This window comes from Scyliorhinus torazame, chromosome 9, assembly GCF_047496885.1.
Source record: "Scyliorhinus torazame isolate Kashiwa2021f chromosome 9, sScyTor2.1, whole genome shotgun sequence".
In the NCBI taxonomy this organism is placed as follows: domain Eukaryota; kingdom Metazoa; phylum Chordata; class Chondrichthyes; order Carcharhiniformes; family Scyliorhinidae; genus Scyliorhinus; species Scyliorhinus torazame.
Window position 1 is genome coordinate 76471185 of NC_092715.1, and position 14029 is coordinate 76485213.

A 14029-nucleotide genomic window follows, 5' to 3' on the forward strand; every position below is an offset into this window, starting at 1 on the left:
ACGAGCTACAAAGGAACTTTGATCTGCTCTCCACCAGGAAAGCAGTGCACCAACTCCGCCAAGCACGTGGGACCCTATACGAACTTGGAGTCAACGCCAGCCACCTGTTGGCACACCAGCTGAGAAAGCAGGCAGCCACCAGAGAAATTGCACAACTCGGGGATACCAGAGGCACATTAGAAACAGAACCGGAAATTTTCAACAAAACCTCCAAGGCCCTCTACCAAGGGCTGTACACCTCAGAGCTCCCAATTGGGGAGTCCGGGATGAAACCGTTCCTTGATGGACTGGGTATACCAGTCATGGGGGAGGGCAGAAAACGGGCCCTGGAAGCACCATGAGCACTGGGCGATATCATGGACAGCATTAGCTCCATGCAGGTGGGGAAGGCGCAGGAACCAGACGGGTTCCCGGCGGACTTTACAAAAAATTTGCGACAGCACTGGCCCCGCACCTGCGGGAGATGTTCACAGACTCGCTAGCTAGGGGCACACTGCCACCTACGCTAGCACAGGCCTCAATCTCGCTGATACCTAAGAAAGATAAAGATCCAACGGAATGTGGATCATACAGACCCATCTCACTACTGAACGCAGATGCCAAAATACTGGCCTAAATCCTAGCTAAAAGGCTAGAAGACTGCGTAACATAAGTGGTCGCAGAGGACCAGACGGGCTTTGTCAAAGGTAGGCAGCTAACCTCGAATCAGGCACCTGCTAAACGTGATAATGACCCCCTCCGGGGAGAGTACACCAGAGGTGATCGTCTCCCAAGGTGCAGAAAAGGCCTTCGACAGAGTCGAATGGAAACACCTCATAGAGGTACTGGAGCGGTTTGGGCTCGGAACAGGGTTCACCTCCTGGGTAAAACTTCTATACAGCGCTCCCATGGCGAGCGTACGGACCAACAGCACCAACTCCCGATACTTCCAGCTGCACAGGGGCACCGGGCAAGGATGCCCACTGTCCCCACTGCTGTTCGCTCTAGCGATCGAGTCATTAGCAATTGAGCTCAGAGCAGCAAAAAGCTGGAGGGGGATCCGAAGGGGAGGCAGAGAGCACAGAGTCTCACTCTAAGCAGATGACTTGCTCCTCTACATTTCGGACCCACAAAGCAGCATGGACGGAATCATCGCGCTCCTGAAAGAGGTTGGCGCCTTCTCGGGCTACAAACTCAACGTGAGCAAAAGTGAGATCTTCCCGGTTCACCCACAAGGAGGGTGGGGGGGTGGGCAGCACTATCAGGACTGCCGTTTAAACAAGCCTGACATACATTCTGCTACCTGCGGATCCAAATAGTCCATGACTGGAAAGAGAGCCACAAATGGAACCTCACCAGTCTGACAGAGGAAGTAAAAGAGGACCTACACAGATTGAACACACTCCCACTCTCCCTCGCGGGGAGAGTCCAGACGATCAAAATGAACGTGCTGCACAAGTACCTCTTCAGATCCATCCCGATCTACACCCCCAAGGCCTTTTTCAAAGCACTGGACAAACTAATCATGGCGTTCGTATGAGGGGGGGGGGGGGGGGGGGGGGGCAAAGAATGCTAGATCCAGGGGGGGGCTAGCCCTCCCACAGGTACAATTCTACCGCTGGGCGGCGACGGCCGAGCGAATAAGGTGCTGGATCAAGGAGCCAAAAGCCGAGTGGGTGCGTGCGGAAGAGGCCTCCTGCAAGGGGGACGTCCCTCCACGCCACGGTGGCACTCCCATCCCCACCCAAAAAACACACCAGCAGTCCGGTGGTGATAGCCACCCTCCAGTCCTGGAACCAACTACGGCAGCAATTTGGCCTGACCAAAATGCCGGACAAAGTTCCCATCTGCAACAACCATAGGTTTGCACTAGCGCTGACTGACGCACCTTTAAAAAGTGGGGTCAGGACGGAGGGACACTGACAGTGAGGGACCTATACACGGACGGCAGGGTCGCAACAATGGACGAACTGACCGAGAAATTCCAGCTAGCCAGGGGGAACGAGCTAAGGTACCTGCAACTCAAAAACTTAAGGATGTATCCACAACCGCCACGACAGACATTGCTGGAAGAGTTACTGGACGCAAGCATCCTCGATAAAGGGAACTGCAGCGACATGTATGACCGACTGGTAGAAAGGGCCGCGCCGTACTGGACGCAACAAGAAAGAAATGGGAGGAGAACCTGGGGATTGAAATAGGGTGGGGACTCTGGAGCAAAGCACTGCATAGGGTCAACTCCACCTCCACGTGCGCAAGGCTTAGCCTGAGGCAACTAAAAGTGGTACATAGAGCCCACTTAACAAGAACTCGTATGAGTAGGTTCTTCCTGGAGGTGGAGGATAGATGTGAACGGTGCCAAGGAGGCCCGGCCAACCACGCTCACATGTTCTGGTCTTACCCCAGACTTGCGGGATACTGGACAACCTTCTTCGAGGCAATGTCCAAAGTGGTGGGGATGAGGATGGAGCCATGCCCGAAAGTGGCGGTCTTCGGGGTATCAGACCAGCCAGATCTATTCCTGGGGAGCAGGGCGGACGCCCTTGCCTTTGCCTCCCTGATCGCCTGCCATAGAATCCTGTTCGACTGGCGGTCAGCAGCACCACCCAAAGCTGCAAACTGGCTGTCCGACCTCTCGGAATCTCTCCAAATGGAGAAAATCAAATTCGCCATCCGAGGGTCAGACGACGGCTTCCGCAGAACGTGGGAGCCATTCACCCAATTGTTTTGGGACCTGTATGTGGCCAACGAACAAGCAGAAGATAGCCAGGTAGCCAAGAATCAGGGGAAAGTAGCCAAGAAGTGAGAGGGCGGGATAGACCGGAGGGGGTGGGGTGGGGTGGGGGAACAGCTTAAACCTAAGAGGAAGGAAAGGCCAACCACAGGAGAAGGAGAGGGGGTGGAAGAGGGAGGAGACCAGGGAACAATAGAGGGGAAACAATGAGGTGGGGGAGGGGGGGGGGGGGGAGAGGCAAGGGAATGACAGCCGGAAGGAGGGCAGGGGAAACAAACTTGGCATCTACAGGAGCAGTGAACAAGGAAATTCCGGGCGAAAGACGGGATGAACGGCTGAAGCGGAGGTGATTGCGAGACAGCGGCAGTGAAAACTGTCCGGGAGAAGCAAGCAACAACACCAACACCAGACCCATTCGCATATCGCTCTCTGTAATTGTTCTGTATTTGTATCCCCGGCGCCCAAATGTATATGATACCCCCCCCCCCCCCCCTCCCCACCCAGTTCCCCCGCCCCCCGACAAATAGATGCCTACTTATGTGCTAAAAACAATACTGCCAATTGTACAGAGCTGCTGTTGTTGAGCTAGCACATAATACCCTACCAGTATTTTATTCTAACTTTTTTTTTGTTATGATGTGGAGATGCCGCGTTAGACTGGGGTGAGCACGGTAAAAAGTCTTACAACACCAGGTTAAAGTCCAACAAGTTTGTTTCAAACACTAGCTTTTGGAGCACTGCTCCTTCCTCAAGTGAATGAAGAGGTATGTTCCAGAAACATATATAGACAAAGTCAAAGATGCAAGACGATACTTTGAATGCGAGCATTTGCAGGTAATTAAGTCTTTACAGATCCAGAGATGGGGTAATCCCAGGTTAAAGAGGTGTGAATTGTCTCAAGCCAGGACAGTTGGTAGGATTTCGCAAGCCCAGGCCAGATGGTGGGGGATGAATGTAATGCGACATGAATCCCAGGACCCGGTTGAGGCTGCACTCGTGTGCGGAACTTGGATCTGTAAAGACTTAATTACCTGCAAATGCTCGCATTCTAAGCATTGTCTTGCATCTTTGGATATATATATATATAGATGTGTTTCTGGAACATACCTCTTCATTCACCTGAGGAAGGAGCAGTGCTCCGAAAGCTAGTGTTTGAAACAAACCTGTTGGACTTTAACCTGTTGTAAGTTTTCGTCGTTGTTGTTTGTTTTGTCTTTTGTGCGTGTTCCCTTCCCTTCTCTTCTATTATTTATTTATATATAACGGTAAATATACTTTCTTCAAAAACCCAATTAAAAACCATTTATAAAAAAACCCGCTGATTTTCTGACTGCGAGTAAATGAGCCTGCGGGATGCGGTTTTCCAGCCAGATTGGGGATGGAACAGGCTGTTTTTCAGGACACCTTTTCTAGCCCCTTTCCCGTGCAGAGTGAATCCTACGAAGGGCTTCTCAATCATGAAGAAAGCTACCGAAACACGCTCCTGCTCCTATTTCTAGAGTGCAATGATTGAATCAAACTACACCGCCGATGTGCCGGTCTGAAGCTAGGGTCTCCAGATCTCAAGGTTCTGTCCCCGTCACCTCTTGCTGATCGCCGCAGGACTTATTTATGCGGGAAATGTGTTGGACTTCTTTTAATGTGGGGACGCCATTGCATATCAGCAGACACCCGATACTGGATGGAAGGTAGGTCTAGTTCCACTGGCAAGGATCGATAACTGGGGATCTTCCAACTACTGCAGCCTTTACCCGCCATCGCAGTCGTGGATATCACACAAGTATCTCTGCCTCATCTGCTGTTGAGGACTTGTTTTGGATTGGGCTTTGTTTGGTTCCTCCCCTCCGACCTTGCCTTCATGAGTGACACTCCCAAGAGGTAAAACTCCCGACGGCATTGCTCTCGGGAACACAAAAAAGGTCCAGTTTGTCCAGCTGACGGTTGGATAAGCTGATGCTGATCTTTGTTATAATGTTGCAGTGTAGAAACCAGTCTGCAGCAGTGCTTTTATTTTGCTAATTCACTAAATTAGACCGGGTTGTCCGGCCTGCTCCATGTCTTTCAATGCATGGTCTAATTAACTAAATAAATATGTGAAAGTCTGCAAGGAATGTAAGATCATTCAATGAGCCCATTCTGTTCATGCATGATTAATTCATAATGATGTATCTGCTGTTCATCTACTTTGTTAAACACTAATTTCTTTTCCAAATTTACAAGCGAAAATAATATTAAGTCTGAGAAAAGTAATACATTTCTTAGTGTATATGATTCTGTGAAATACCGTTTCATCCATTTATTTTAAATTTAAGCTTATAGCTGCATAACTGCTGTCATTCTTTTTAATTCAAACAATTTCTTTTTTTTTTCTCCAGACGGTGAAGCAGAAGTACGGACAAATCCCAGTTTATCTTCATCCACCATGGACAGATTGAAGGAATTTTCTATTGACAAGCAGCTAGAGCCATCCAATACCAAAGGCCCAGGTGTGGATATCCAATTCAAGAGATTTAAACATGCAGAAAATTATGATCGAAACTCTGACAACAGTTGTGCAGAACTTGATGACTTTGTGATTACCAATGACGTGGACAGAGAAGATCAGGTAGGTTAGCACGCTTCGAGGCTCAATGTAATCCATTTGTACTAGTGTCAGAACTTTGCTCAAATGTTAAACCTTTGCATATCCTGAGAAAATCTCTTACTCAAACCTTTAACAACTTAAAGCTCGAGTAAATGCAATTCTCTCCTCATCAATTTCCTGACTTTGTTTATGCTGCACTAACACCTGCTCCTCTGTCACCCCTTTCCTCCAGAAATTCTCCTTTGTTTCAGTTTCCAACGCTGTTTAAGCTCGTTCTGAAATATAGCAATTTCAGGTTGTCGTCCCTGAATTGTGATTGTGACTTTTTGAGAACAATGTTGACCTGATCTCTTTTTCACTTCTGATAGTCTCGCTCTCAAGAAATTGTGAGTCTGGATTGGAATCGATTTTCAGCATCAAGCAGAGGAAGCAGTGTGAAGAACACTTTTGAGGCAGGCACAGTTAACCGCAGGACAAAGAGCACGTACACCCCGCTAGAGCTGCAGTTCGTGGAGCTCAAAGAGCAGAACAAGGATGCGGTCCTTTGTGTTGAGTGTGGATACAAATACAGGTTCTTTGGTGAAGATGCAGAGGTAGGTCATTCTCACCAAAAACTTTGTTTTACTGACATTTAACACAGGCTCCAGTCTTATTTCTCAAAGCTTCAGGTATTTGGAGGTATCTACTGCACTGAAAGTTCATTTATACGCCTGCTATTGGTTTGGGTCTCAGTCACGCAGACATCATTTTTAGTGCCCCAATCCAAATGGACTGCTCCCGTACATTCTGCCCGTGGTTGCTTGCATAGAGACCTGTATAACATGTGATGCTAAACCAGGTGGTGTGTTACTGCCTGCTTCTGGGAATTTTGTGCACTCTTCTCGAGTCAGCTCAGCCCTGATTCCATGTTGTACAACAACATTTTAATCAACCGCTTCATTAAAATCCAAAGACCTCTCCTGAGCCACTCATCTTTGGTACAGAAACCAACTTGCCTGTGGGTTTATAGAGCTTCTGCAAACACACACAACTTAATGTCGGGCTCAGCAGCATCAACCCTATGCACTTGCAACTGTTTTAACTTTACTGTTACTGTCCAACCCAGTCAGATGATAGCATGTCCTGAAAGAATGACACTGAAACCTCTTGTCCTTGGGATTGTATTCAGTAATTTTTATAAGCACTGCATGAGTTCACCTCAAATCCTCACATAGGCTGACTAAAGCCAATTGTAAATCAATAATCTGGTTTATGTCTTCCAAACTGCAAACAAACATGTACAGTGATGTTTCTAATAAACTGTATCCAACTTCAAATTAATTCTGTCAAACCCTGATATCCGGTTATATTGAACTCTTCTGACCAGTGCCACTGCTTAACAAGAGACTCTGCTCTCCCTCTGGATTCCATACCAAATTATGCACAACTGAACTCCACAGTGTGCTGCTCTGACCTTAGTTTCTCACCAGCTTGGCCTCTGACACTTTGCCAAACAATTCTCAGGTTTGGGTGTTTGCTCTGCAGAATTCCCAGAGAAATTCCTTCCATGGCCAAGCAGCCAAAAATTCCTCAAGTGTGACATATCTCTTGCCTCCAGAGGATGTCTGCTTTGGAGAGCTTTGGCTGGTTTGTGAAGACAATGTGCTACTCTCAATCTCGTATGTACGTTTCCATTTCTTATTTGCTTGTGAGCACCAAGAGCTGAAGGGCCTTTTCAGTGCTGTAAGACTCTTTGACTCTGTGCCATTCTCACTTGGCATGGACCCATGGCTGCCGATCTTTCCAAACTTTAGTAGTTGGTGGACATGTCCCTGTATTGCCTTGTGCTTCTGATCCTTTAGACCAGCCATGGGTTCTATGCAAGGGGTTATAACTGAGCTGACTGACCACTGATTGTCCGTGTGGCTTCTGTAGCAGAACCGTACACAGCTCCAGCATTGCCCATTATATCTGTAACGAGATGTTGTCCCTCACCAGGTTGCTCATTACCTTATCGAAGACTGAGAAACACTTCCCTCTGCTCCCAGTTGCTTGGTGCATTGCATCATCTCCTGTATCTTTCCCCTGTGCAGTTAAGGCTCCCCTGTGCAGTTAAGGCTCCCCTGTGCAATTAAGGCTCCCCTGTGCAGTTAAGGCTCCCCTGTGCAGTTAAGGCTCCCCTGTGCAGCTAAGGCTCCCCTGTGCAGCTAAGGCGCCCCTGTGCAGTTAAGGCGCCCCTGTGCAGTTAAGGCTATCTCTTTGTTGAGGTGTGGCACTGAACCATTTTCTAACCACCCAATGTCACTCGAAACTCTCTCTCTCATTCTACGGATGATGCCTTTTGAAAAATGCAGCCTCTGAAGTGAGGTGTAAGTTTTCTCTCTGCCATTGCCTGAACTCTGTTTTGCAAGTTGTGTCTCCTTCCTGTCTCCTCTTTCTCTTTAGCTGAGCATTTTTTGACTGTTAAATTCTGATGATCGCTTTCCTCTTTCTAAAAAAAATATTTTTATTGGCATGTGGAGTTAGAAAAACAAGTTTTGCATATAAATGACGATACAACAACAAAGATAGTAATATCTAACAAAAATAGAAACAACAAGATATGAGTCCCTCGTTGTCACCATAACCGTGACTGAGGCTCCAATACCAATTCACATTTTTACAGTAGTGTTAATTTTTAGTGTATTGCCAGAATTTGGCCAGATCTGAGAGCAGTTCCGAGGCTCTGGATGCTCTGACACCCCGAAGACCACCACAGATGGGCACGTCTCCATCTCGACCCCTACCATCCTGGACATAGCCTTGCAGAAGGCCGCCCAGAACTCAAGTCTGGGGCAGTACCAGAACATGTGGGTGTGGTTGGCCAGGTCCCTCTGACACCACTCGCACTTGTTCTCCACCTCTGGGAACGACCTGCTCATACGCGTCTTGGTAAGGTGTGCTTTGCCCTACCTTGAGCTGCATCAAGCTTAGCCCGGCACAGGAGGAGGTGGAGTGGACTATCTCCATGCCCATTTCCTCCCCCCATTTCCCTCTGGTCTCATCCAGTTTGGTCTTGACCTTTTCTATTAGTCTTCTGTAGATGTCGCCACTTTCGTTGTCTCCTAACCAGTCCAGCCCTATTATTGTGTCCAGAAATGTGTGCGCGGACCTCTGGGGGAACGTTTTCATCTCCTTGCAGAGAAAGTTACGCAGGTGCCTAAGCTCGTTCCCTTTCGGGAGTTGGAACTTTCCTGTAAGTTCCCCCAGTCTATACATGTACATGTTCTCTACCTCTGCCCCCCTGCGTGTGCGTGTGCGCGTGCATGCGTCGGTGTCGCGCGCAGGCTTGGGTCAGGGGCCCTTTTAATTGGTGGCCCAATGAGCAGCCACCTGTATTGGCAACTTCTGTGGCAACACTTCCTAGCCCTCCCCAACCAGCCCCTGTCCTTCACGAGAGGCTGGCTGCGGTTATCCCTGACCCCGCTTGCCTTCCAAGGCTGGCAACCCTCGGCGAGTCTCTGGTTAGATGTAACCTCAGCCCTTGGAGGCAGGATGTTGTCCCTTGAAGGTTTGAGTGCTCCAGCGGCAGCTCATCAGCTGAATGATTGGCATTAGATCCAGTTGGGATTCTGCCAAACAACCAAAGTGGCATCCTCCTGCTTTCTGGCCTGTCATTGGGGCTGCCGCTCATTAAAACCCAGTCCCCTGTGTGCAGTGCCCCGGGATATGGATAAGTAAATAAGTTTGAAATGGTGATGAAACTGGTTTACAACAGCAATGTAATCATTTAAAAAAATTTTTTTTTTATTACAAACAGGTCACAGCAAATAAACACCCCGGGAAACATACTTCCCAACAATCAACTGTACGGTCTGCACAGAATTTCCCCCTTTTTCAATTCCCCTCCTCCCTGCGAGGAACAGCTCCTCAAACACTGTCACAAACATCCCTCACCTTTTCTCAAACCCCCCTGCTGAGCCCGGTAACTCATACTTTATCTTCTCTAAACTGCAGGAAGTCGTACAGGTCACCCAACCAAGCCGCTACCCCTGGTGGCAATGCCGACCGCCACTTCAGCAAAATGCGTCACCGTGCAATCAGCGAGACGAAAGCCTCAAGATCGGCCTTCCTCCTCTCCATGAGCTCCGGTTTCTCTGAAACCCCAAATATCGCCACCAAAGGGTCCCTGTCCACCTCCTCCTCCACTACCTTGGTTAAGACTGTAAATACGCCCGCCCAGAATCTTCCCAATTTTTCGCAACCCCAAAACATGTGCGCGTGATTCGCTGGCCCCCACCCACACCTCTCACAAACAGCGATTTAATCATTTTGTTTGATGAGTAAATCTGTTTAACATGCTGAGCCCATATACATTACATGGATGATCAAGGCACTAGTGGGTTAAATATTGCATAGCATCATAAAGCTTTATCGCACTGCGCAAGAGTCAGATTGTCACAGTTGGCAGTGCTCTTAGTTGATTCAGGAGGCCATTTTCACAGTAACTTCATTGCAGTGTTTATGTAAGCCTACTTGTGACACTAATAAAGATGATTATTATTGTTAATATATTCTGGGTTCAAGTCATACTCAAGGGCTTCAACATATAACCCAGATATTTCATTGTAGTGACAACAACAACAGCCTATCTTTACATGGAACCTTTAAAATAATAAATCATTCCAAGAAGAACTTCACCGATGTGTTATTAAAGTTTGACACTGAGCCACATGGGGAGATATTTGAAAGCTTGGTCCAAGACAAAGGGTTTAAGGAGTGGCTTGAATGAGGAAAATGAGGCAGAGAGATTTAGAGGTGAGTTCAGGGCCTAGGCAGCTGAAGGAATGACCCATTAATCGTGGAGCAATTAAATTCGGGGCTGCTCGAGGCCTGAATTTGTGGAGTGCAAATATTTTGGGGCTGGTTTAGCACACTGGGCTAAATAGCTGCCTTTTAAAGCAGACCAAGGCAGGCCAGCAACACGGTTCAATTCCCGTACCGGCCTCCCCGAACAGGCGCCGGAATGTGGTGACTAGGGGCTTTTCACAGTAACTTCATTTGAAGCCTACTTGTGACAGTAAGCGATTTTCATTTCATTTCATTTTTTTTCATTTATGGAGGATGTTAGGGGCTGGTTGGAGCTTGCAGAGATTCGGATAGGCCAGACCATGGAGAGAAATGGAAACGAGGATGAGCATTTTAAAATTGAGGCACTGTTTAACTGTTAAAATAAATCAGCAAGCACTGGGTTAATGGGTGAATAGGGTTGGTGTGAGTTAGAACATTGGCAGCAGAGTTTTGGATGACCTCAAATAAGGGTAGAATGTAAGAGGGCAAACGGGAATGAATTGGATAGTCAAGTCCAGAGGTGGCAAAAGGCATGAACGAGTGTCTCAGCAGCAGATCAGTTGAGACAGTGGAAGTTGGATAACTTTACAGAGCTGGAAATGGGCGGTGTCAATGATGGTGCGAATATGTGGTCAGAAACTCAGCTTGGGGTCAAATATGACGACAGAATTGTGAACTGTCAGACTGTTGCCAGGCAGAGAGATGAAGTTGATAGCTAGGAAAAGGAGTTTTTGATGGGGACAGAAGACTGTCTTTCCAATATTTCGTTGGAGGAAATGTCGGATAAGCAGTCCGACTACTTGGAGAAAGGTGGTGGAAAGGTTATTGTCAACTTGCGTGCAGAAAGTGATGCAGTGTTTTTGAATGATGTCACTGACTGACCATGTTTGGTTGAGGAAAAGGAGGGGTCGAGAAAGAATTCTGAGGGACTCCAGGGATAACTGCAGGAGAGGAAAGAGGAGCCATTGCAGATGATTATCATAGAATTTACAATGCAGAAGGAAGCCATTCAGCCTCCAGTCCAGAAGGAGGCCATCATCTGGTGCTAAATGGATCAATAACGTGAGTGGCGAGGCATTGTTACAAGGTAATGGTGTAGCCAACTGTGTCAAAGGCTCCAGAAGGACAAGGAAGAATGATTTGACTTCACCACAGTCACTTACGAGTGGTGGGCGTGCCACATGTTTGATACCCCATCTGCCCATTCTGCTGATGTAGAGCTTTTCCACTTTCTGGGCAATATTATTCCCTCAGCTAACTGCACTAGAACTGAATTCTAGATCTTATGGTACAATAACTAAATCTAGATCTTATGGTACAATAACTAAACCGGACAATGTGTGATGTATAAATTAATCTGCTCGCATGTAAAGTACCAAATGAATCTGACTGCTTCTTCTTTGCCAAATAAGTTACCTTAAGGTGAATAAACATGGACCACACACGCACTGTAATAATTCAATTCCTTGATCACATTTGGAATGGTTTATTTATTATTCAAACTTAAAAGTTTTTTTTAAAAATGATTAATTCGCCATGCAAAAGTTTTCGGCAACATGGAAAACTGACCCAATGAGGAATAACGTTGGTTTTGGTTATCGTGGCGCAGATATAGGGAGCTAAATCACAAAGTTGTTCTTGACTATATATGTAGCAGGAGCTTCTGTGCAAAGGGCAGTGGATGCTTGGGAATGCCACTACCTGAAAGCCAAGCACGATTCTGACTTGGAATTGTACCTCTCCTCTTTTACTGTCACTGGACCAAAAACCCAGAACTCTCTTCCTAACACTAACGCCTCGTGGCCTGCTGCAGTTCATGAAGGAGGCTCATCGCCACCTTCTGAAGGATAATTTGCAATGGGCCGGAAATGTTGGTGAGGCCACACCTGGGAATATTGTGTGCAGTTTTGGTCTCCCTATCTGAGGAAGGATGTTCTTGCCATGGAGCGAGTGCAGCAAAATTTACCAGACTGATTCCTGGGATGGTGGGACTGACCTGATTGAGTCGGTTAGGATTATATTCGCTGGAGTTCAGAAGAATGAGGGGGGGGGGGTGGATCTCGTAGAAAATGCGAACAGGCCAAGACCGGGTGGATGCAGGAAGGATGTTCCTGATGGCGGGGGAGTCCAAAATCAGGGTTACAGTCAAAGGATGCGGGATAAATCATTTGGGACAGAGATGAGAAGAAATCATTTGACCCAGAGAGTGGTGCGCCAGTGGAATTCTCTACCAAAGGAACCAGCTGAGGTCAAAACATTGTATATTTTCAAGAAGGGGTTAGATATACGTCTTGGAGCTGAAGGGTTACTGATTTGGATAATCAGCCATGATAATGAGTACAGAGCAGGCTCGAGGGGCCGAAGGCCTCCTCCTCCTCCCATTTTCTATGTTTTGCCAGTTTTGCTCAGATCCCACAACTGAAGGTGGTGTGCTGATTGAAAGGTGGAGTTCTCGTTCCTGTATCTGGAATGCGAATAGCTGCTTAAGAGCGCTTGCATGAAAGGAAAATACAAGTTTTAAAAAGACAGTGTGGTAATTTAAAAACAATCACATCTCTCAACTATTTCCTCAAATATCTCCAATTCTTCCCAAACCTTTTCCTCCCTCAGCAATCTGTTCCACATGTCCCCTACTTACTGTGGGGAGTAGTTAATGGGGTTTTCAGTTTTTTTTTTAAAAATACCATGCCTATATGTTTTCAGATTGCAGCTCGAGAGCTGAACATTTATTGTCACCTAGACCATAACTTCATGACTGCCAGCATACCAGTGCACCGGCTATTTGTCCATGTTCGTCGGCTAGTTGCCAAGGGATACAAGGTATGCTTTCTTAATTGTATTTTCCTCCTTTTCCTGGAGAAAAGTTATGGGAGAATGTGTTTGATCTCCGTTTGGTATATTCCATGCACACTCTATCCATGGAAGAGGAGGGAAGTGTACAGCTTTCAGCGCTAATTTTTTTTTTTTTTTTTTTTTTTTTTTTGCGATATTTTTATTAGGATTTCCAGTTTTTACATAGTAAACCCCCCCCCCCCCCCCCCCCCCCCCCCTAGTCGCTGTTGGCCTCAAACAGATCTCGGAACAGGCTGATGAATGGCCCCCATGCTTTGTGGAAGCCCTCGACCAACCCTCAGATGGTGTATGTGATCTCCAGGTGGAAAATTCCACCTGGTCCGATCGCCAGCCGAGCAGGATTCTCCGGCGTGCCATTACGGATGCAAAAGCCAGGGTTTTGGCCCTCTTCCCCGTATGACGATCTGGCTGAGGGGTGGCACAGTGGCACAATGGTTGATCCTGGCCCCGGATCACTGTCCATGTGGAATTTGTACATTCTCCCTGTGTCTACGTGTGTCTCACCCCATGTGCAGGGTAAGTGGATTGGCCATGCTAAATTGCCCCTTAATTGGAAAATAATAATTGGGTGCTCTAAATTTATTTTTTTTTAAAATGAACATATTGGATTGGATTGGATTGGATTTGTTTATTGTCACGTGTACCAAGGTACAGTGAAAAGTATTTTTCTACGTGCAGCTCAACAGATCATTAAGTACATGGGAAGAAAAGAAAATACATAATAGGGCAACACAAGGTATACAATGTAACTACATAAGCACCGGCATCGGATGAAGCATACAGGGTGTAGTGTTAATGAGGTCAGTCCATAAGAGGGTCATTTAGGAGTCTGGTAACAACCGGGGAGAAGCTGTTTTTGAGCCTGTTCGTGTGTGTTCTCAGACTTCTGTATCTCCTGCCCGATGGAAGAAGTTGGAAGAGTCAGTAAGCCGGGTGGGAGGGGTCTTTGATTATGCTGCCCGCTTTCCCCAGGCAGCGGGAGGTGTAGATGGAGTCAATGGATGGGAGGCTTACTGGTCCAATACCCCGAAGACTGCCACTCTCGGGCACGGCTCCATCCTCACCCTTTG

The 14029-nt window shown here is 47.2% G+C and overlaps 1 protein-coding gene across 1 annotated transcript in view; it reads left to right on the forward strand.

Annotated features, from left to right (window-relative positions):
- The window catches only part of msh3 (mutS homolog 3 (E. coli)), a 447577-nt gene that overhangs the window by 48520 nt on the left and 385028 nt on the right, over positions 1 to 14029 (forward strand). The window contains exons 3-5 of the mRNA XM_072516186.1: positions 5089 to 5318; positions 5666 to 5890; positions 12810 to 12926. Of these exons, the coding sequence (XP_072372287.1) occupies positions 5089 to 5318; positions 5666 to 5890; positions 12810 to 12926 (572 nt within the window). The remainder of the gene's footprint in view (positions 1 to 5088; positions 5319 to 5665; positions 5891 to 12809; positions 12927 to 14029) is intronic.